This window comes from Pristiophorus japonicus, chromosome 15 (assembly GCF_044704955.1).
Source record: "Pristiophorus japonicus isolate sPriJap1 chromosome 15, sPriJap1.hap1, whole genome shotgun sequence".
Taxonomy (NCBI): domain Eukaryota; kingdom Metazoa; phylum Chordata; class Chondrichthyes; family Pristiophoridae; genus Pristiophorus; species Pristiophorus japonicus.
Window position 1 is genome coordinate 78432223 of NC_091991.1, and position 25367 is coordinate 78457589.

The following is a 25367-nucleotide window of genomic DNA, read 5'->3' on the forward strand; positions in this document are numbered from 1 at the left end:
ACCATATTATGGTCACTCTTCCCCAGGGGGACTCGCACAAGATTGCTAATTAGTCCTCTTTCATTACACAACACTCAGTCGAGGATGGCCAGCTCTCTCGTTGGTTCCTCGACATATTGGTCTAGAAAGCCATCCCTAATACATTCCAGGAAATCCTCCTCCACTGCATTGCTACCAACTTGGTTAACCCAATCTATATGTAGATTAAAGTCACCCATGATAACCGCTGTACCCTCATTTCTTGTTTGATGCCATCCTCAACCTCACTACTACTGTTTGGTGGTCTATACGCAACTCCCACTAGCGTTTTCTGCCCTTTGGTATTCCGCAGCTCTACCCATACAGATTCCACATCATCAAAGCTAATGTCCTTTCTTACTACTGCGTTAATTTCCTCTTTAACGAGCAAGGCTACCCCACCTCCTTTTCCTTTCTGCCTATGCTTCATGCTTCATGCAGAAGCCAAGACAATGAGGCTGTATAATCAAAGGAAGTATCATGGAACTAGATCTTGTCCTCACCCCAACTTCAACGCATGTTCACCTTTCCACATAAGTTGCTAGATATGCATCACAAAAACGGGAACTTGAATTGATTTTTCCTCTCTGCCCAGGGGTGCAGAGGTCAATTGTAACACACCAACTGGTGCTCCAACCAAGAGCAGCTACCTCAAGACAGACCTGGGACTACCCTGCTCTTCTATACAATATAAATTTCTTTAAAATTGGACCAAATGTTTATCAAAGTGAGAGATGTCACAACAAGAGATGGCAACATGTTTATATTTTTGACACCCAGTTATCAGTTTAAAGCACTTAAAACAATACTATAAGGTGACTTGATTGTTCCTTTATTCTGTTCCCTTTCAGTTAGGCACTTAGGAGTATATTTAACTTCATGTGTTAACATTAAAGAAAATAAATACATTATAAACCTTCCCAATTGAGTAAAAGGATTTTTAAAAATCCTGCATTGGAGCAAAACACATCCTAGTTTCTGCTCACTGCCTCCTTTAATTGCTCCAACACAGGAACACGCATATAATGGAAACAGAAGAAGAGTAAAGCTCGTTCTGCTCGAAGAATCTATTTTTAGCCCAATCTTAGAAGAGGATGCCTTAATTTTCAAACCAGCTACTCTTCCAATCTGAGGGGAATGGTCACCTTGTGCCAAGTTATGGTCAATATTGTGCTGTGGACACCATACACGAAGAACTGGGTTGTGACTGCCGGAATTGATTTTACAAAGGACCCCTACAGCTCGCAAAAATGAGACTGTCATTCCAACAACCAAACTGGATTTGAACATAAATTCCACAGGTGAAAGGGCGATTTGAACACCCTGCCCCCACTAAATTGCTTGAATATATTTTTGAAAAGACATCATAATGTTTTATATCTTGCAACACACAAAGAAAAAAAACAAATCAGTATCTTATTAGTGCACTCTGGCCAAATCGATGACAGAGGTCTGAACATTAAAACTTTCATACGGCTTCCCTAAATGCCTTTGGTCATCACTGGATGCATTAAGGTTGGTCTATGCTACTACAATAATCTCTCTCACTCACTTCAATAGTGAAAGCAGAATCCCTTTTTAAACAATTTTTAATCTGTACAAAATTTCAATACGTTAATTACAAATAACATAACATACGTAACATTGTTGATCAAACTGGAAAATTCTAAGCTGGGTTGTAGATAAATGTAATTCCTAGTGCTCAGGTCTGGTTTTCTGGGCTACAAGTTGCATTTCACCACAACACAGGAGCAAGTCATCCTGTATGTCAGAGTTCCCCTTTTAACGGACAGTTTATACAGTATTATGTGGCAAGTACAATATAAACTGTCTCTTCAAATTGATATACTCAGCCAACACAAAAAATTAACCAAATCGTTGAGAATAACATGGTTTCAAGTATAAAGAGTTCACTTAAAGGAATACTCTGGAACTCAGGCCTACAACAGCCTTATCCTCAAGGAATTTTCTCCTGAGTGCTGACTCTGTTGGGTACTTGCCTGTGAACACCAACAGACCTCACGCATCTGATTCAAGTGTCCATTCTTTATGTGCGATCCCGGACAGCACGTGTCACTGGTCATTTGGTGCCCCAGTAGGCATCTAAACATGCATTTTTTGACAAGAGTGAATGTAGTCAAAACAAAAAATCCTGGGTTATTCCCTCTGCAGCTCAAGGTACTGAGGCCAAACATAGTCCCTCCACTGCTGTTTTGGCCAGTTGAGCACAGATCATGAAGCAAAGGTTCTTCTGGCTCGGGACGGCTCGCAACTACAGAGGGTAGCACATGTTACCCAGTGAGCCATCTGGGGGACTCAAAAGTATCACTTTTCTCCCCGCCTTGAACATTTGAATACCCAGCCAAAGAAATAACACAAAACATGTCAGCCACAATGTGGTAAGCTTTAAAAAATAATCTCTCTCAAATAAAATGTTATAACTGGACCGGTGGCAAACTTCCCACAAGTAGTCAAACAAGAGACCGCTGTAGAAACCTTAGCCAAGGATATTCCTTTAAGTTTATCCTTTGGAAATATTCTGCATGGTTCATATACACCAAGAAATACTAGACTTAGAATGCAACCCATATTGATCTCAGAAATACACTCCCGATTACAGATACCATTATATAACGAATATACTATTGAGGTCAATATAGATTTAGTTTATTGTCCACCATACATATTAAACATGTATTTTGTACTTCCAACTTAAAGACTATAAATTTAAATATAGTTAAACAACAGGCAGAGTCACTTCACACTAGCATGGTCTTCTGTTGCTAAATTCAGAACAACGGACATATAATCTAATGGTTACAGTTACTATAAAATGGACTTGGGGATAAATGCAGAAGAATTATCAGTGACTTAAACTGTGGAGTTATAAATTTGCTGTATGCTCTCCAGGAGCAGAATCATAATTGGCGATGAACTTTCTCAGTTCTTCAATGCAACGTTCTCCTATCTCACGCAAGTTTTCTCTTAGTGCAAACTGTATTGTTTTTTCCAATGTTGGGTCTTTGTCAATGAGCATCTGCACAACCAGGCCAAAGGTTTCACAGTCTTGTCTATAGACCTGAAAGACAAAGCGAAAAGTTTTAAACTAAGAGTAGTGAGCCTGATTTTAGTTCAACATGATTTAATTGGATAACTTTTAGAACAGTTAAAGCTTTCACCAAAAAAAATCACGTATAACCATGTAATTTTACACAGAACTCAAACTAAAATACTCTACACATTACAAGACAGATGCTTATCCCAAAGGCAGCAGGTGCATATATGAATGTTTCTTTAAGGTTGCAAATGTCCTTTAAAATTCAAGGCCTTGGCTGTTAAAAGTACATGATACACTTTGTTTTTCAAATCTCTTTTCATCTCACTCACACTGCTACATTAAAGGTGCTACATAAATGCAAGTGGTTGTTGGCTTCATCTGAAATATTGGAGATAGATGGAATTTACAATAAAATTATCCAATCTTGGCTGGATTTGATATGCTTGCTGTGCAAGATGTTACCATTTAGGCAACGATAATATGGTTTGAAAGCCTGAGTGAGCTACAATTATAAGGAATTTGCTACTAAGCGAGATATTGTCAATAGTTTATTCCAGCTATACTGATTGTATAAAGTATTAAAATGCCTTAGTTCGAATCAAAAGCTTAATATTGACAAGAATGTAACTGAATAACAAACAAGCTACATTTTTGAAAAGCCTTTTGTGTTCAGTTTTCTTCAAATAAAGTCCATCTTATGTTATTATAGAAATAGAGAGACTCCAAATCTCCTACGTATTATCAGCAAATACTTCTACACAAGGTTACGCTTCAGGCATGTTGAGACAAGTGCAGTTTACAGTGCTGTTTAGTGCAGCAGAGGTAACATAGGTTATATATTCCAAGGATGAATAGTTAAGCTTATAACCATTGTAAATTTACAATTTGTCATTGCTTCTCTTCACTTATCTATTTACTGGTTAATAAATCTGTGGTATTTTATAACCGAGGCCACAGCTTAATGAAACGTTTATTTTACTGCTTGCGACTAAGATCACGTGAGTGTATTGATATAACCAGTAAATGAAATACAGTAACAAAGGATTTCTGTTTGATTCCTGGAGTTACTACAAATTACCTAGATAGTGCCCAGAAAACTGCTCTCTCCAGGTGATGGGGAAAGAAGGAGTGGTCTCAGATATTGAACCCAAGAAAGATATCTAGACTACTCCCAAATGAGTGATTCAATTTATTCAACAGGTTTATGGGGTACAATAAACGTACAGCTTTAACATTAATAATGTTGGTGCAAGTTATAACTCCACATGACATCTGCAATATTACATATAAATTACCAAAGAAAAAAACACCCTTTATCTCGGACCACACATATTGCATAATTTAGAATCATAAACTGTTTCACTTTCAAACATCACTCTTAATTTCAGTTTTCCCTAGTGAACAATACAAGAATTGTTGTGTGGTCTATGTCCGTCTGCCACTGCTGATGTTAACCTTATATTTTGTTTTCAAAACATGAACTTCTCGTTTCCTGAAGAACAAATTACAGGCTCAGAAAAAAACCCCAACAAAGAATCATAGTGCAGTTCCTTACTTGATTGGGATAAAATATACAACACATTTATAAATGAAAATGTTAACCAGACTGTGAAAGAAATAGCATTCTCACAAAGTAGTGTGATGCTTTTTCTTTAATGAGAGATTAAACAAATTAACAATTTTAACGCCTTAACTCTCTTCTGAAGCTTCCATTATGTAAATCCAAACTGCGTTAGATTGGCTACAGTCCAAAGGACAGTAGGTATTATTAGTTACTTTGCAAACATCTCTTCCTTTAACATTCACTCTAAGTTAAAATAGATAGGATTGTTTCTACTAGCCATAAAGGAAAGAGTCCATCAGCACGATAAAAACCTGTGTCTTGCAGTCTGGATGAAGCAATGTTTCTATTATTGCAGATATTTCTTTTCTTCTAATACATACGTGTTATATCAACCAGTTGGAGGGATCTTTTGCTGGAACAAAATAACAGCCTACTTGCTATTATTTGTCAATCAAGCCATTATGTTTTAAACTTAAATTGACTCAATTTGTATTGTAGCCTACCAGGATCAACAGCTAAAATATAATTAGAACAAACAACCCCACAGTTTGATCTGTCATTGCAGCTGGCAGACTGCTGTGTAACGTCATTTTATTTAAGACTACTTCCGATACTGGTAAGCATCCCAACAATTATTTCTAAAACCGTATCTAGTGAACTTATTCTGCAAATTTAAATTACTTCAGTTAACAGGCACTAGAGCTTTCAGCGGTCTTTAAATGGTATTAAAGCAGTTATAGTTGCAAATTGGATTTTTTTTTTAAATTAAGTTTTTATGAACTTACAGATCATTTTAAAATCCTGGGTAAAAAGCAGGACCCAGAGATTTCAGGGGCATAGCATTTAAAAACTGCACACTTGTTAGTAAGACGTTATGAGGTATATAATATCTAGATTATGATTGTGTCACTTGATTTCTTAGCCATCAGTACTTGCTTGCACCATTAACCATTACAACCATTACTGAATAATGGCTTTAGCAACACGTGAAAGCTGAGAAATTATATGCTCAAGGTGAAATCTCAATTTGTTCAACCACAGGGGTCAGAAAATCTCCAACTTTGGGATATTAATGGTTGTGATTATGACTTACTCAATTTTGAGAACGAGTGAGAACAGCAACACTTGTGCCATTATTTCTTCTCCCTCCACTTCCATTATGTTTTCCATCCCTTTGGATATCCTATGTGGCACTATTGTCAAAAGCTTTTTCTAAAATCTAAGTACATAACTACTGGGTTGCTTTTGTCCACCATGTTTCTTATTTCTTCCAACAGATTTATTAGGCATGACTTTCTTCCTATAAGGCATGCTGACTCCCACATTATTAACTTTGAAGAAAATATATACTAAAAACACACCATGATCAATTCAATATTGTCAAGCATGTTAACAACAATCCAATAGAGAGAACCTCTAGTGTGGGGGGTCAGCACAATCTATAATTTGTACTGATCCAACAACAGTACCGAACATAAAAAGACTGCTATCAATTAGTAGATCTTTTAAGGTTGTTCAAGGACAAAAACAAAAATAAAATTTATTTCTGTTTGCCTCCTATTCTCCAACTCTCCCTCATCTTCTTGTCTATTTACTTTCCACCCATTCTCTCACTGCATGGCTCAGAAACCACGGGGTTGAAATTGCCCCTTTCTATAAGACCTGTGGCCGCCTGAAAGCTGCGGCCACGGGTCATTGTGGACTGGCCACCTAGTCTCCACGAAGAGGCTGCCATTTTACAAATTGCTCTTTCTCAGTTTTGGAGCGGTGTAGGGCACTGCTCCACCCGTATTCCCACCCCAGTGTGCAAAGGCCGACCCTTTCCCAAAATTGCCCTTTCAAAAATTGCCCTGCAGGAGCTGCATTGTCGCCAGTCGGTGCCCCCGACAACTTTTGCTGTCGGTACCCTTTCTGTGGCTTGGCGGGGCGACCGCCCTTAAAGGGGAGGTGGTGCTGCCGGCGACTCCAATATTTTTCTTTGTCGGGCCGCCAACCCGGCCGAAACCCTCCCTGGTGGCCCAGTGTTTGCCACTGAAGTAGCTGCAGGGTTCGCAGTGGCCCTCCCCTTTAACTGAAGGGGAGGGTCGTTGGAACACATTAAGCTGACGTCATCAGTGCAGCGCTGATGACTGGTCGGGGCGGCTGACGTGTTGCAAGGCTGACTCTTTGAGCAAAAAAAATTTCAAGGTGTGAATTTCTCCGGTATCTCCGCCCAGAAAAACTTTCAAAAACGGTAGGTGCCCCCCTGCCCAACGCCCCCCCCCCCCCCCCCGTTTGGGGCGGGTCTTAATTTCAACCCCCATTTCTTTGTCGATCTGTTTATTTTGGAATTTCACATTCCTTCCTTCTTCTCCTTCTATAATGTCCCTCCCTCTATCTCCTCTCTCGTTGTCTGTGTCCCTCTATGCCTGTCGTACAATTCATGTATGTCTCTGCATTTGCCTGATACACTGGCTCTTTCTTCCTGTGTGTCTGCTTGTCAGTAAGGCCTTTCAAAGCTTTCTTCATTTTTCTCTCTCATTTTGTGTTTCTTTTAGCTAAATATTTTGAATTAGCTTTTTGTTCTTCATTGCCTTCTTTGACTACGACTCTGTTGTGAAATGGTGGGTTGTGCAACTAAATTCAATAAATTTGGTCATTTGTAAGATAGCACCAAAAAAAGGATCATTAAAGATGCCATACTGCTGTGAAAACCCAACTGGTTCAGTAATGTCCTTCAGGGAAGGGAGCTTCTGCCTCCCCATCTCAGTCTGGTCCACATGTGGCTCCAGTCCCATAATTCAGCAATGTATAATAAAATGAAGAAAACATTTTATCTCAACATTGGACAACGATTCTGAATGAATCATATCTATTTTGGATTGTCTCAGGAAAAGATTACGGGTTATTTGTTAAAAAGGGAGCCTTAGAAGAAAACACGCATAAAAGATAATCAAATACAGGGTACACACATCTTCATCCATTGGGATAATTTCAAAATTTCAGCTTGGAAAAGATGTCAGAAATCTACTATTTGTAGAAAATACCACAATTCATTACGAGCCCCATACTGATTAAAACAGGCAAGTCTTACACATTTTTATAAATAAAAAAAGTGCTACAGTCACAATACAAGGCAAAAAGTGACAAATGTCATAGCACAAGGTCAGCAAATCACAGTCGGCTTTAAGGGATAATTATTGCACAATTATCAGTTAATTACTGTGCTCAAGAATGCAGTTTGTTCTAAAAAGAAAATATACACAGCAGCAAAGTACTACGTTTTCTTCATTTACGTTTACACGAAATTCATCTTGCTGCCATCTGTTTCAGGAGCACTGGGAGTATTATAACAACAGGTTCAGAAGCATCAGACCACCAGCATACTACCCACTCATAATATACCTTATTGCATCAATACTGGTGCAGTAAGTAGCATACATGGGTTCAAATCTGTACCACGCTGCCCTCTTAATTTACATTATCTGTAGAAATCCAGAAGACCTAGAAATAATGTTGTAACTGCACACTTGCTTAGTTTACCACGGGAGTTCTTCTACTTTGAATAAATAATTGACTTAAAAACAATGAAGGTACGTTTTTTTGTAACGCTGTATTTTAAATTTTGTTTTAAAACACTATTGATTTTATTCTGCTTCTAGTGCACAGAGCAATAATAATGATTGTAATTTACAATATAATAGGAAAAGGCTATTTGGCCCAACAAGCCCAGACCTTTTCAATTGATCTAAAGCCTACGCAATCACTTTTTCATAATCTCAATCCCTCTTTCCCTCCAGAAGCACATTAAGAAATGCATAAATGATTTTGCTAGACCTAGTGCATGGAAAAAAATTCTCTCTTAATTGCATATTACACCTATTTACATTTCCCTTCAAAAGCTTTCCGAAGCAACTGTTGGAATAGGTTTATTACCCTTTGATTATAAAAGTTCCAAGTAACTTCCTTCTTACCTTCACATACATGCAGTACGTGCCTTTCAATAACAAAACTGTCAAGTCATTTGTAATAATTTCCATAAACCATTTCTGATTTGAGGGCACGACAATATGCAGCAGTAGGTTCTTGAAATATTTGTATGACAAATGCAAACAGATCAACATGAACTGATCTTTATAGCATGTTTGAATTTGCAGCACAACAAAGTAACATCTAAACACACAGACTTAAGTCACCTTTGATATCAGTCCGTAAGCTTTCATATGATTATCTGGAGTCTTTATACTATTCCACTAAAAATTATGAGGGAAAGAAATAGAAACATACTTTACTGAAAGGACATGTGTATGCATCAATGCGTGCATCTTTGTGCTCCTTTGTGTGTCAATGGCAAACTGTGAGGGCTGTTTCTGTGCTGCAGAACTTCACTTCATTTAGTGCCTTTATCAAGAGTAAGTGGGAGGTGGAGACTTTGAGCTGATCTGATTGGCGCGAATTCAAATTCAAAGCAGATCCCAGATATAAATGATTAGAATTTGAATCCAACTGCCACATTCAGACAGACAAAAAAGTATTTTCAATGTGTATCACAAACATTGCAGAGTGCCTACCCTGTCTTCATATTTTATGGTTTGTAATTTAAACTAGCAACTTTTGAGAGAATACTACCCACATAAAATAGAGTGGGGGCAAGACAATCCCTCCAAGGCATCACCCCATCCTGGCTACACCATCTCCACTAGCATATGTTCTTATGACATTGCTCTCGTATCAAGATGAGACAAATATAAATGGCTAAAAGCAACAATTTATAACTACAAATCTTGTTACATCAACAATAAAGTTTAAGAGGTCATTCTTTGATAAAGAAAGTACAGTGCCAGATGGAAATGCCAACAAATTTTTAGAGAAATCAAAATTGATCAATTTATTTTATAAGAAACAAAAAATGTTACATTTAATTGTTCCACCAATTTCCACTCCTCCACTTTTATAAAGAAATTAGGAATGCTGGACAAGACAATTATGCAGCCTCACATATTCCTGCCTGAACTACCCCTTAATATTAGAGAATCACTTCAGGAAGGGATACTGCAAATCCCATTTCCAGCTACATGTGTCAGGTGTCAGCCGTGGCTCAGTGTAGCACTCTCCCCTCTTAGATAACACTCCATTTCACTACGCAGATAGTCTTCCATTATTAGATATCTCTCTCCCAGTTCAGATGTTAAACAGAAGCCCTGTCTGCTCTCTCAGGTGGACATAAAAGATCCCACGGCATTATTTGGAAGAAGAGCAAGGGAGTTCTTCCCGGTGTCCTGGCCAGTATTTTTCCATCAACCAACATCATTCTAAAACAAATTATCTGGTCATTAGCACGTTGTGAGAGATCTTGCTGTGCGCAAATTGCCGCTGTTCATATATTAGAACGATAGCCACACTTCAAAAAGCACTTCATTGGCTGTAAAGCGCTTTGGGAAGGTCGTAAAAATGCACTGTATAATTGCAATTTTTTCTTCTTTTTTCATGTATATTATGAAGTGGTATTGCAAGTAGTGGAAGAGGATGTGTAAAATAAAAGCGCCTCACTAGCCTGACCTGCTTAAATGTCCAATTCTTCCTTGCGCAAGGGATGAAGTATCACTCATCTTTACAGAGCTTTGTCAGTAATTGAGGAAGCTACCAGTGCCAAAGCAAATGGATTCTGAACAAACTTTTTGAAAGTAACTGCCTATGCAAATTACTTTTGCTTGTGCATGTATAGCTGTTTAATATCATTTCCTAAAAAAAAACATTATTTACTTTGGCTCCTGTAACTTCCCAAATCACTTGGAAGCCTCTGTACAAGTAAGTGATGCTAAAATGGATTTCAATAAGTTTCAGATCAATCTCAAGTTCAGCAATTTAAATTTTTTGACAGTCTTAACGACTTACCTCTGACTGATCTTTTGGTCACCTCTCTATGTGGTTGAGTGTCAAATTTGTCTGATAACTCTCCTGTGAAGTGCCTTGGGACATTTTACTACATTAAAGGCGCTATATAAAATAAGTTGTTGATGAACTGTATTCATACAGGTGTGGTATTATCGATCAGGTTAAAAGTTTTATATAAGATATGCAAGATTGAGTGTGGCCTGCTCTGAAATTATATTTTAAAAATACATATTTATAATTATTATTATAGGCATCAAGACCAACAATGAGACTTTTATGTGGGAAAGTGCTGATTTGCAACACTTCCCATCCTCTTTCAGAATGTAGCCTTAAAAAATGTGTCAAATGCAAATCCAGATTATTTAATTCGCTTTATTTGTGAATGTCTAATTTCTCAAGAGTTTATCACAGGAACAATTGGAACCAAACCTCTGCCTTGCCCTCTTAATTTATAAAATGTTCTTATCAAGCACAAAGTGGGTGTAGATCAGAAGAGATAAAACTAAAATGACTGACTGATTTGTTGTATAAAAGCAAGTATGCGGCTTAAAATAAAGCCACACAGTGTCACTTGAGGCACAGCTATTCCTCAGCAACCCCGGGCTAAGGAAAAGAAAACTCAGCCAAAGTTTCCATTCCTGATTGCTGTCCACTGATGCCTGCTGAAAAATGCGCTTGTCTTGCTGAAAGGTCAGAACAGGGTAGGGTTCACTTGTGTTGTCTCCCACAGCTGAATAGCCTTAATGGCCAGACTCTAGCATGAAAAATGGCCATCTGAGCCATCGTGGAACCATATCCTCGAGTCAAGATCTTAAGGAGACAAAAGAAAATTGGGAGAAACAGCACAGTTCTAATTTATATTAAAGGGAATTTGTGCTGGTACCACCACAACTTATGGCTAGTTCCTCGCCCAATGTTATCAGGCTGGACTCTACCAGAGACCCTTAAAATATAAAATCAGAAAAATAGGAATATCTAGTGTACAAGATAAAAATAAATAGATTATGTCATGCTTCCAGCTTTGTACTCTCCAATGCAATTCAGCAAAAAAAATGGGACCTGTGAATCAGCCATCACTTAATGGGTAGCACTTTCATCTACTGAGTCAGAAGGTTGTGGGTTCAAGTCCCACTCCAGAAACTGGTGCACAAAAATCTAGGCTAACACTCCAGTGCAGTAGCGAGGGAGCGCTGCACTGTCGGAGGTGCCATCTTTCGGATGAGACCTTAAACCGAGGCCCGGTCTGCTCTCTCAGGTGGACGTAAAAGATCCCATGGCACTATTTCAAAGAAGAGCAGGGGAGTTATCCCCCGTGTCCTGGCCAATATGCATCCCTCAAACAACATAACAAAAACAAATTATCTGGTCATTATCACATTGCTGTTTGTGGGAGCTTGCTGTGCCTAAATTGGCTGCCGCATTTCCTACATTGCAACGACGACAAAAAGTACTTCATTGGCTGTAAAGCGCTTTGGGACATCCTGAGGACGTGAAAAGCGCCATCTTTCTTTCTCGATAGATTTTAAAAAATCAAACCTGTGTCCCTCCATTGCATCATGTCTTATTTCAGTAATGCATGGAATTAATCTCATTAATTTCTGCACAGTCTTATTTATATTGAGTCATTTTAAAGAAACGATGTAGTTTTCTAATCCATAAAGGTTCATTTCCACCTTTGGTAATACTGTAAGTTGTTTAACTGTATCAATTACTTACTTACTCATGTTTTCAGTTAAGCCAGTGAAAGCACTCAAAACTATTATTGATATCTTACTGGAAACATTCTTTTGCATAGCCCTGACAAGTGCAGTGTATTACATAGCCTATTTAACCGATGCAGTAATTTGCACTTCCATTCAGTATGTCTGCCATATCAATAAGACAGCATTACATCATAGTCAGTTTCTTGTTTCAATTTTTTTCCATAAATTTACATGTCTATCGTGGTTTTTCAAGTTTACTGCAGGCATGCATTTTTATTTTTATCATTAATATTTAGTGGGGGCTTGGTTTGCTACTGCCACCGGGAGGTCGATTTAACAACAAGTTTGGCCATTCGTCCTGATCCAAGATCACATAACAGGGTGGACTGCGAGAAGGCTGTCATCATCTACCGCAAAGCCCTTCAGCGATTTCCCCTCAACCTTGATGACTGATGGCGAAGTGCTTGGAAGAACTGTGACACACGGAATGCATTCCTTATAGAAGGACTCCACAGTACAACCTGAAGGATCAAATCTTCCTCGCAAACAGTGGACAACCATCAACCGCCTCAGAACCGGTCATGGTAGATGCTGCCATCTTTTCCATAGATGGAAGATTAAAACATCCCCATCATGTGACTGTGGAGCTTCTAATCAGACCCTGCAGCAAATTATTGAGCATTGCGCTGATGAAATTAACAGGTAGCCGACAAGATATCCATGCTGTTACACTGCAGGCTTTGGCCTGGATATATGACTTAGATATTGACAATTTATTTGCTTTGCTACTACCATATAAAAGTAGTTTAGTGAGGGAAACATAACAGAAATTTAACCACAACTGGTGGTCTTTGCATGTGTTGAACTTAGGCACACGGGGCAGGGGGAGCGGTGTTGATTTTACATAGTTAAATTGTCTTGCTTTTCTCAGAATAGTCTCATTTTCTTGCTTTTTTCCATATCCCTTTACATTCTTCTTTTGGTGGTTATCTAGTACTTTTTGAATGCTATAATCAATTTAGCACTGATTACCAATTGTGGCAAACATTCCATATTCAATGAGTTTTTGCATGAAAAGATTTATTTTAATCTCCTCCTTTATGTAGCCGGTGCTCATCTTGAAATAGATTGTATTTGATCTCTTGCATTCAAATTGCCTACAAATGAAAATAATCGATGTTTACGTAGTCTATTGCTTTTATTATTTTGAACATCCTCATCAAATCCTCCCTCAATATGCCCCAAGTTACTCTAGACTTTCCTTGGGCCCGAAATTGGTGAAAGCTACGTTCTGCCCAAGTACCGCTGAGATTTTGACGGTATTTTGGGCGGAAGTTTCATGACAAAAATCTGAAAAAGACCGCGGCAAAAATGGGACTTATGGCCCCGAATCTGGGTGGCAGCGGGCGGTCGCTCCCATTCTCGGCGGCAAATTCAATCCTAACCCTAAATGCAATGAGGATTGAGTCGGATCCAGGGAGTGGGGGAACTGATGAAAAATGTTCAAAACATTCAAAAAAACACTAGAAATCCTTCAGGGGACCCCATCCACCTAAATCCCTGCAAGAAAAATAGCGGACTAGCTTTTTTTTTTTGCAGGTCTTCATACTTACCATTAAGATCAGACCTGCCTCCACGGGGCGGTCTTTTCCCCTGCTGGAGCGGAGGACCGCCCGGACCAAACTGGCAGCTCGTCGGGCGGGAGGACTCTTCTGGGCATTGCACACCGGTGGACGGTACCCAGCGGTCTTCTCTCCCCGCCGGCGGGAGGACTCCACCAAACTTGCTTGGAGGGGAGACCGCCGAGAAAACTCGGTGGCAGCAGACCTAAGTCCACCAATTTCGGGCCCCTTGTAACTCAAGACCCCTCATGTCAGGTATCATCTTCATCAATCTATGTTGTACTTTCTCTTAGGTTATTATATTCTCGCAAGTGGAGCCAATAACTACATACAGTATTCCAGATGTAACCAAACCATCTGTACAGGGTCATTGTGATCTCTTTGTTCTGTCTTCAATCCTTCTCAATATAACCCCCAAAACCCATTGTTTTCTTGGTGTTTTTCAAAAAAATATTCATCCACTTTTAGGAATTTGCATCCATCTGCACATCTGGATCCCACTACTGAATTGACGTACTACTTTCATTCTTTATTCTGGTTTTCATAATGCATTACTTCCAAAGGGAAGTATTAAAATGCATACAATTATTTGCCCATTCTCTAGACTATTTATGTCCTCCCAGATTTGTATCATCAGCACACTTTGATATTCAACCCTTCATGTCTATCTCAGGATATTTAACTAGACAATCATACATAATCATATACATATGCTATATATAAATAATATGGACAGAGACATGAATGGGTAGATATAAAAGTTTGCTATAAGTTACATGAATACTTAGTAGAAAGTTTAAAATGCACTGAAACAACAATATGCCTTAACCCAAACTTATTGTATCCACAAGATACTTAAACTAATTTGATTGTTTTTATGCAGACTGGCCAGTATATACTCTTCATATACTTCCATGGGGAAATTGAGAGAGAGAGGTAAAGAGAACGAAAAAGAAAATATCAAAGACTTTTACTCCATCTGTATGAAGTGGATTCAAAATCAGGTTCTGAAGGTTAAAGAATAGCATTCACACCCAATCCCATGTGGCCAGTCTTTATTCAGCAATAGTAGACATGCCAAATTAAATAAAAGAATGATATAACCTATCAACATTACCCACCCAGCCATAATTGTACTGAAAGGCTCATTTTTAACACAAATACTATCCATTGAAAAATGGTTATATGGAAGGGAAAAAAAGAGCAATTATACAATGGGAAAGATTTAAGCAACATCATTAACTCTAGCAGCATAGCCTGAATGATTTACAGCATTATCCATAGAATTGTGTAAGTCACTCAGCCATTTTATTTAAATTAAAATAAGTTTTTAAGTGTTTAATTATGCTGCCGAATATAAATCTGTTAGATAACAGAGTGCTTTGGAAATACGATATAGGGTTATTTGTTATCCTATATACATTAAAAATAAAAACCTTTGAAACCTGTAAAGTGAAGATTATGGAGTCGATTTTCACTTGGCCACCTGTTTATACGCTCCATCCGATTTTCAGTTCCATTGAAGTCAACTGAAAGGAAAATCAGGCAAGACCTATAACGGATAACTGATCCGCAACTGCCAGCGCTAAAAGTAAAGATTACCCCCAGTATCTCCAAGCCAGTTAAGGCCAGGAGAATCCCAGGTTTACATTTTGATCTGTGATCCTGATCTTAGCTGGTGCGGAAGTGGGGGGGGGTCGGGGGTGCTGCAATTGTTCTCCTAGGCTAGAGATGGGAAAAGTGGTCAAAAATCCTGCTATGCAATAATCCATGCAGGGGAGAGTGTGCAGAAACAGATGAATTGGGCTTTCTTGACACTCAAACATGCTGTCAGTACACCCCATCAAAAGGCTTATGCATAAGGAATAATTACTTGGTGGGATACTGGGTGCATTTGGGAACTTTTGCTTTGTATAGAAGCCATTCACAACTCAAACTCATTTTTAGCCCTTTCACAATCTTAAAATTGCCTGAAAGTCACCTTTACAACCAAGATATTATTTATTCTGTGAGCACATGGCACCTGGATGAACCTTAAGTGCCTCTTAAAATCAGTTCTGGAATAAAACTTTGGGTTTCTGGCAAGTGCTATTTCACACGAGTGAATTACTTGGATTTTCACACATTTGAAGATGGGGTATAAAATTGAGCAAACTATTTGGCTGTAGGAAAACCTCAAATACGCCATGCAATCCACTTGCTGATAAAGCTTACGACTGGTATATTGTCAACTTTGCACAATATATTTCACTTCCTTCAGCCAATTGTTCTATTATATCAAAGTTTCAAGTTTCATCTGGGAGATTTTGACTGGAGTTATACTGCATATATATTTGTTGCAAACTGAATTTAGCATGATTTCACCTCGGGACTTTTGGATGCTGACTCTCCTCCAATGTTATACTATCAATTTTGCATTGATATACACCCAAAACCACTTTCTATTGATGCAAAAGTGATGGCATAAATGCATCTGAATAAGGTAACTAACTGTCTTTAAAGATAATGGTGCCAAGCTGCAACATTGAGAGTGGCTGACGAGTACAATTCTCGAGTGAGTCGCTGCCACAGGTAATACAGGAGTAAATCACAAGGCCAGATGATGAAGGCCACACAACATTAACTCTTGAAGCCTGATATGCTTTCCTCTTTGCTTTCTTCTCTTTCCTCTCTTCAGCAGCTTGGGCTCCCTGTCGTTAGCCACATCTTCCCAACTTCTAGTATCGCCGTTAAAAGTTTTCAAGTGCCTTGAGCAAACATCTGTAAATCTGAGCTGATGTCAGCCCAGCGACCCTGAAGCATCTACAAGTTCGCCATACAGAAGATCCTTTGGAAAACGCCTACTGACCATCTGATATAGGTGACCAAGCCACCGGAGGCATCTCTCTTTGAGAAACGTTATTAGACTTGGCAATAAAAACAGAAACTGCTGGAAATACTCAGCTTTGTTTTGCTCTTCACGGATGCTGCCTGACTTGCTGAGTATTTCCAGCATTTTTATGCTTTTATTTCTGATTTTTAGCATCTACGGTATTTTGCTTTTGTATTAGACGTGGCAATATAGCTTCAAAAATTTTGGTGTCAGAAACTTTATCTTCCCACCTGATATTTAGAATACAGTGGAGACAGCAGATGTGGAAAGAGTGAACTGCCACTCAGCAATCCACTAAAAGCATGTTTTGGTAGACCTGCACCTTGCCTCTTATGCCACATACGCTGAGTCAATTGGTCGAATGTAGTTGCTGACTTAGCGATGCGAAAGTTTAGCTTGTCATCTAGAGATATCCAATTTATCGAAGTTATCCAATATAGTTGATTCTAGGTAGCAGAACTTGTGCACAACTTCATGCGTGGTGTTAGCCAAGAAACTTCTGGTGGAGTCAGCATACCCTGAGCCATGACCATCATCCTCTTTAAATCGATGGTTAGTCCAAATTGATCACAAGCTAGCAAAAAGTTACTGCAAAAGTTGTTTTAAGTCTCACTTCATTGCATTATCGGCATCCTACGATGCCCACAAGAAATGGACAAAAAGTAGTTCAGACTCTATCTTACCAAATAAGCAGAAATATTCCAATTAAAGAGTTTATAGACAGTGTGGAGTGTTCTGAACATATTCCAACCTGAAGAGGAAAGCCAGTTCAGAATTAATGCAATTAATTACTGGGTTCAAAATAGTTATAAATAAACTAGTTTAAAACAGGATAATGGGACAAAAAAGAATACTACAATTCATTATTTTTCTTCCATCAGCCTTGGCAGCAAATAGCTAAATTTAAAATGAAATAATATCCTGATTTTGGTAATGAAAAACAAGGCAAGTCCAAGGGGACAAATAGAGCAGAAAGAAAGTGTCACACAGAAAAAAATAAAATAAAAGACTAAAAACTAAAGTGGATTTGTCGGTCCCAGACAGTTTCTTGGCTAATTATTGCAATTTTTAAATTATAATCTTTACACTTCTTTGCTCATTTTCTTTTGTACGGAATTAAACTTTGGCTTAAGTGTAACTTTAAAAATATTATTTTTGCTTTTTGAACATTAATATTTGATTTTTGACTTTATATTTCTTATGAGCTGATTTCTAGTTTCATTTTTTTTTTAAAACGTCCTTTTTATTTTGCCGCTTATTTTCCTTTTTTCAATAGGTTTCTTCTGTTGTGGATGTAAGTATAGGATGGATTGAGAAGTTAGAAGGAAGGCAAATCAACAGAGGAAAGGGAACCAAAATAAAACCAAGCTGTTGGAAAGTTGCAGGAAGATAAAAAGTGAATACAACTTTATGCATAATACTGAACTGCACAAATTCTGAGTTTCTTCAAGTCAAATTAGAGCAATGCAACGTGTTAGAGCATCAGCAGGGCAGCATTGATGGAAGATTGAGAGTAGATAATTGCCAGCTCAGATATAATTACTGTATGGGCCAAGAATATCAAAAAAGAGAGAAGAATGAGAGCAATAATTGTTTACTGCCATAAACAATTACAACTTGTGTACAGTCTACCAAATAAAACTAGCAAGGATGTAGGAAGTATAAATCTAGATCGCAATACCTGCCTCCCAGTGATACTGTAACTTTTACTGCTAACAAATTAGATTTAAGTCTACTCTTACTGAATGATGATCACATTAAAGGAGGCGCTTATTTGTACTGCAAAAATGGCCAACAGGCTCCACCCCTTATTTCTGATTGGTCCCCTTGGAGGATAAGCCACACCCTGAAGTTTCACAGGAGTGTGTCATTGGATCCACCCATTCCAAGGTCTCAATGACTTAGCAAAATGTAACTCGATCCACTTTTCTTTCCTGAAGTGACAAGAGGACAGAGCTCCCCAGAAGTCAGCAACTGAACTGCCTTACCCCATCCAGTCCAAGTGCATGCCTCCCCCAGCCGAAGTGCCTTACCCCAGTCCAAGTGTATGCCTCCCCCAGCCGAAAGGCCTTACCCCAGTACAAGTGTATGCCTCCCCCAGCCAAAGTGCCTTGCCCCAGTCCAAGTACTTCCCTCCCCCAGCCGAAGTGCCTTATTCCAGTCCAAGTGCATGCCTCCCCCAGCTGAAGTGCCTTACCCAAGCGCAAGTGCATCCTTCCCCCCGCCTCTCCCCCGAGAGATGACGCATTGTGTATGGATTGTTAACAGGTTTATTGGGTATGAAGTGAATAGTGACAGTGTCCAGATGTCCCTTGCAGGAGGTTGGAAGAACGTGATCCATCTTTCCTGAGTTCCGTCTCTCCCCTCCAACACCAACCCGCAGTCCCTCTCTCCCCACCCACACAGCCTCTCTCTCTCGCGGCCCCAAGGCCCTCCGACTCGTGGCCTCAAAGTCCTCTGACTCCTCCCCCCTTCGGACTTGCGGGAGTCTCGGGGCCCACAGTTCAGCGGGAGGCCCGGTCACCCGGAGAAGCAGGCTCTCGGAGGAGCAGCAGCAGGCCGCCGCCATCGGCACCCTCCTGCCGCATCGGGCCCACGCTGGCCTGGGGCGGAGGGAGGGAAAGAGAGTTGGAGCCTCAGGTACTGCTTCTGGCACCACGGAACTTGCCGCCTGTTGGTCAAAAACATATGGTACGGGCAGTGGGGGGCTGGACAGACGTCTGTCTGTCAAAAAAAAGCGAAGTACAAGTAGTTAGTCCCTTAGTTAAAATTCCTCAACATGAAGGTCACAAAACAGAGAAAAGTACACGTCCATTTTTAAGCAGCCCAATTAACTGAGCAAATTAAGCAGAACAATTAACTTTGAAAATCTTGAAACAATGCTGTCATTTTGGCTTATTCAGCAAACCTGTTTTACAGCAGACATTTGTACAAATTTTACTATGTGCTTAGATTTTGTTTTTAAGTGAAAAACAATTTGTAGTAATTGTTAAGAGTTTGGGCTCTCTCACCACATTATTCATGCTTATGGTGAACTGCAGTTCCAATAGTAGACATGCCTCTCAAGATCTGAAATTTGCAACTCTTCATTAGTCCTGAACTGGAACTGCATGCTGTAGAGACACCACACACATGTTCCATGGGTTGTCCAATATTTATTCCTGGCTGCTCAGATAAGTGGAAAATACCACATTTTAAGACCTCATTATTAAGGCTAAAACTACAAGTAAAATTTACTTAAAACAATCATGATTAGGATTACATGGAAGGCAAGTATATAGAAAAACACAATCTGATTTAAAAAAAGATTGAATCAGTCTCCAAGAGCTTCAAAATATCTATCAGAGTATTTACACTGTCCGATTCTAATAAACTGCAACTCTTTCTTGTTTGACCTTTGTGTAGTGATGTCCTTGCCTTCACATAAATCCTAAATTGTAGTCGAGGATACGGTGATCCAGCTATGCTTATACTGTACCATCCAAGCAGGCTTTTGACACACTAGATCAAACAAGACGCTTTACACTCAGCCTATACCTTTGAATTCTTTCTAACCACAATCTGCTAATTATAATATTCATTATTTCTATCACGCAAATGAATAGGATATGAGAAACAACCCTATAGTTGTCTGGAGAATTGCTCATCAGGTCAGCCTTGAAATAAAACCTTCCAGAATTTCTATCAGGCAGGACACCCCCATTAAATAGTGTAGAAACCACATACAATCAGCTTTTAAATCTATTTTCACTCTGGCAACTCCAAAGTATTCATCAAACTTGATTTGGTTGGAAGAAAAACCAGTAAATACTAAGCCGGAGAGAACAGACAAGTTAACATTTCAGGTATATGTAATGTCTATAGTTCCACACTGTGGACTCCTGTGGCATTGCAGCCAGTGCTGTTTATAATAAAAGGGACCAGGTCACCTGATTGGTGACTTCTGGAAGATTCTGCCATCTTAAAGCTGTTTGCGCTGTGAGCTCCCTGGAAATAACACAATGGCAGCGAAGATGGGATTAAGCGGATAAAACAAAGCTGCAATTTTTGTTGGTGGAGGATTCAGCCAGCCAACAGAGATTTTGAGAGCTTCTCTGTTTTGATTAACAGCTACAAATCCCAGGTAAATTACAAGTACACTTGTTTGAACTGCCAGATTCCGGATGGCCGCGCCTATGGGGGTAATAGGGCATTTGGGGGAATTTCAACGCGACCGTGAAAGTTTCAGAGCATGTAGAGCGGCTAGAAATGTTTTTCACCGCAAATATCATCGAAGCCCCCGATGATGAAAACCATAACCGGGTGGTGTTGGAACGACAAAGGGCTATTTTCTTAACTGAAGCAGGGTCCGAGGTGTATGAAACCTTGAAAAGTTTGCTTGTGCCTGACAAGCCAAAGGACACAACTCCTAAGCAGATTCAGCACTATAGCCCCAAGCCCTTGGAAATTGCTGAAAGTTATCGTTTTGGAATATGAGATCAGTTAACCGAAGAAAATATCAATGAGTACATCGTAGCATTTAAAAAGCTATCTATTCACTGTAATTTCAGAAACTTTCAGGGCCGACCACTGCGTGACCGCTTTGTTTGTGGGATGAAAAATGAAGCGATCAGAAGAAAGTTATTGACAACTTCTAATTTGACTTTTGATTTAGCTTGTCAGAAAGCTATGTCAATGGACATGACTGACCAATATTGCCAACAATTTCATACTATTTTCAGTCGTAGTGAATCGCCTGCAGGTTAAAAGTAAAAGGCGGTTGGACCCGAAAGTCTCAGAAACTGGCAATGGCAATAGAGCATTTAAGTCCTGCTATCGGTGCCTGGGACAACACATTGCTCAAAGTTGTTCATGTGTGAAGGCAGAGTGTTTTGTCTGCAGGAAAACTGGACATCTTGCAAAGGCATGCCGACTGAAGGGTAAACCAGCTTTCAAAGCTATGAGTAGAAATTCCCAGAGACTACATAGCATGGAAGAATAACAACAGGACGAGGCGATGTTAGAGCTAAACATCATCAGGAGCACGAGATTAACTGACAGCGATTCGAAAAGTATCATAATCCACATAGAAGTTGCAAGAATCAAGATACCCATGGAAATCGACACTGGTGCATCCATGAGTGCAGTACCGGAGTCGCTATGCCTCGACAAATTGCGTGATTTCCCATTGTAGAAATCCAAGATAGAGCTGCGAGGCTACTCGGGAGAGAACATTCCTGTGATTGGTATGGTGATACGACCTGTGAAATACAAGGATCAATTTCAGAGCTTGCCTCTATTAGTAGTGGCAGGAGACAAGCCTGCCTTATTAGGAAGAAATTGGTTGGGATCATGAAGCTGGATTGGAGTGAAATTTTGTGTGTTGAAACGAGATTTGCATCAAAGAATTATCCGAAGGTGTTCTGCAAAACATGCAGTCCGATCCAAGGCTTCAAGGCGAGTATCAGGGTACAGAAGGACGCGAGATCGGTTTACTACAAGCCACGTTCCGTACCATATGCACTCAAGGAGAAAGTTGAGCAAGAACTCAAAAGACTAGAGACTGAGAACATTATTTCTAAGATAAATCAATGTAATTGGGCTACACCCATTGTTGTTGTACCTAAGTCCGATGGTAAGGTAAGATTGCGTGGTGATTCTAAAGTAACCGTAAACCAGGTTTTAAAGGGTAATATCCCCAATACATTGCCAAATGTAGAAGATTTGGTTCACAACACTGATAGGTGGTCAGATCTTCTCAAAGTTGGCTCTAATGACTGCTTACTTACAGCTTGAACTAGATGAGGAGTCCAAGTCATGCTTGACTATAAATACTCATCTTGGCATATATCAATTTAATAGGCTACCGTTTGGAGTGTCGTCCGCCCCTGCCATATTCCAAGGGGCGATGAACCAGATTTGGCAAAGTATTGAAGGGGTAGTATGTTATTTAGATGACATATTAATTTCAGCACCAAATAGGCAAATTCATAACATATTGAATGAAGTCCTCAAACAGCTAGAGAAGCACAGAATACGAGTGTCTGCTCGCAAGTGTGAGTTATTTCAAAACTCCGTGGAGTACTTAGGGTACAGAGTAGACAAAGATGGTTTACATCCAACCAAGGGAAAGCTGGATGCAATCAGAAATGCACCCACTCCCAAGAATGTCACTGAACTTCAATCATTCTTGGGTCTTTTGAACTATTATGGGAAGTTCCGATCAAATTTGGCTACAGTATGACATCCACTGAATGGACTATTGAAAAAACAGGTCCATTGGAAGTGGTCAAAAGAATGTGATACAGCATTCAAGGAGTGTAAAAGCAAATTGGTAGAGAGCACCATGTTAGTTCACTATGACATATCGAAGGAGATTAAGCTAGCACTTCCCCGTATGGAGTTCGGGCAGTGATCTCTCATGTATCACGCAGTGGGGAGGAGAGACCAATTGCTTTTGTTTCACGCACTCAGTGCCAGTGAGAGTAATTATGCGCAAATCGAAAGGGAAGCTTTAGCATTAATTTTTGGAATCAAGCTGCTCCACAAATACTTGTATGGTCATAAGTTTACCATCGTTCCGGACCATAAGCTCCTGACAGCAATTCTCCATCCAAAGTTCCCAGTTCCAACATTAGCTGTAGCCCGAATGCAGAGATGGGCTTTGATTTTGTCAGCATATACATATGATATTGAATACAGACGATCAGCTGATCACAGTAAGGCTGATGCTATGTCTAGATTGCCTTCCCCATCACAAGTTACACCCAATAGGGAAGAAGTGTTCTATTTTTCATACATGGATGAACTGCCAGTCACAGCTGAAGAGATTGGTAGAGCAACCAAACGTGACCCAGTTATGTCAAAGGTGTATGATTATATTGTAAATATATGGCCAAACCCGGTAATAGACAAAGATATTCATCCATTCTTCATTCGTAGGAATGAATTATCAATTGATAAAGATTGTATCATGTGGAGTGCAAGAGTGGTTAAACCAAATAAATTCAGATCCAAATTATTGGGAGACTCCATGGCCTACACCTGGGAATGTGCTTGACCAAGAGTTTTCCAAGCAGTTACTTATGTGGCTATGTCATGATAAAGTTATAGATACATAGTCAGTCAGTGTACGACATGTCACGGTAAGCAAACAACCACCATCAGTACCATTACAGCCATGGAAATGGCCTCCCAGGGTGTGGCAAAGGCTACATATCACATATCGATTTTGCTGAGCTAGAAGGACAACAATTGTTCATTGTGATTGATAGCCATTCAGTGGGTCGTGGTGTTTCCAATGGGGAAAATAACCAGTAAAACATTGGATATTCTACGAAGATTATTTTCTTAATTTGGCCTCCCAGAGAAATTTTTCTGATAATGGACCACAATTTCATTAAGAATTTGCACAGTTCACGAACAAAAATGGTGTGAAATATACCAAGGTTCCACTGTACCACCCTGCTTTGAATGGTGCAGCAGAAATTGTAAAACATGCCCTCATCAAACAGATGTTGGATCCAAATCCAAAGAAACGACAGTTGTCATTGGACCACACATTGGCTAATTTCCTAATTACGTATCGTAATACTCCTTATACAACTACTGGTAGAATACCAGCAGAGTTGTTTCTCAAACGACAGCCACAAACCAGACCACTGTTAAAACCAAACTTGGCACAGTCCATAGAAGAGATACAATTAAGAGAGAGAGAATCATGATAGAGGTAGAGTACGAGAGAGGTGTGAAATTAAATCAGAAGGTGAGTGTGAAGAACCATCACCATAAATGGTTAAAGTGGTTCCTAGGAAGAGTGGTGAAGATATGTGGTCCACGAACATATTTGGTCAAGAGGTTTGATCATGGACAGGTTAGGTTTGTTCACATTGATCATATTTTACCGACAGATGTGGAAGTAGTTGAAGGTGGGAATGATTCAAATATTTCGGACTCATCGGTTAGTTTTGATACACCAGTAGCATAGCCTACATCCAATGTACTGGAAACAAATCCATGAGAAAGTCAGAATTTAAGTCTGAGTCCGAGTCAGGCAGACAAACAGTCTGAAGTTAGTGTGTTCAAATGGAAATCAAGGGCATCCCTTGGAGGAAAACTTTCCTCAGCATCAGCCTCGAATGAGTATAAATTCGACACCATGTTTGGAAGGTTCTGTTTGAGAGCGAAGGTATCCGCTTCGAAACAGAAAACAAGTGGTTAAGCTTGATTTGTAAATATGGCAAAATAAGTCCATATCCTTTATGTATAACCATGCAAATTATGTATGATGATTGTTTGTTATAATTACTACTTCATTAATGAGGGAGAAGTGTAATGTCTGTAGCTCCACACTGGACTCCTGTGGCACTGCAGCCAGTGCTGTTTATAATAAAGGGACCAGGTCACCTGACTGGTGACTTCTGGAAAATTCTGCCATCTTACGCTGTGTGTGCTGTGAGCTCCCTGAAAATAGCTCAGTACATAACCAGTCATCAGAACCTGATTAGGTTCTATTTACAGGCAATGACGATTGGAGGAAGACTCTCTCCCTTTGAAGCTAGCAGTTATTCTCAGACAGTGTTTGTGTATTTACGCACTTCCTTCAGACACAAAAATAGAAATCTTTTCAGAATTCGAACAGCGATCCAACTTAAATTTGCAATAACGGCTTAGCCAA

The 25367-nt window shown here is 39.5% G+C and overlaps 1 protein-coding gene across 7 annotated transcripts in view; it reads right to left on the bottom strand.

Moving 5' to 3' along the window:
- Positions 1 to 849: 849 nt before the first annotated feature.
- The window catches only part of pphln1 (periphilin 1), a 210703-nt gene continuing 186185 nt past the window's right edge, over positions 850 to 25367 (bottom strand). For all 7 annotated transcript variants that reach the window (XM_070900629.1, XM_070900626.1, XM_070900628.1 and 4 more), the window contains one exon: positions 850 to 3097. In XM_070900629.1, coding sequence (XP_070756730.1) covers positions 2903 to 3097 — 195 coding nt within the window. In that variant the 3' untranslated portion in view covers positions 850 to 2902. The remainder of the gene's footprint in view (positions 3098 to 25367) is intronic.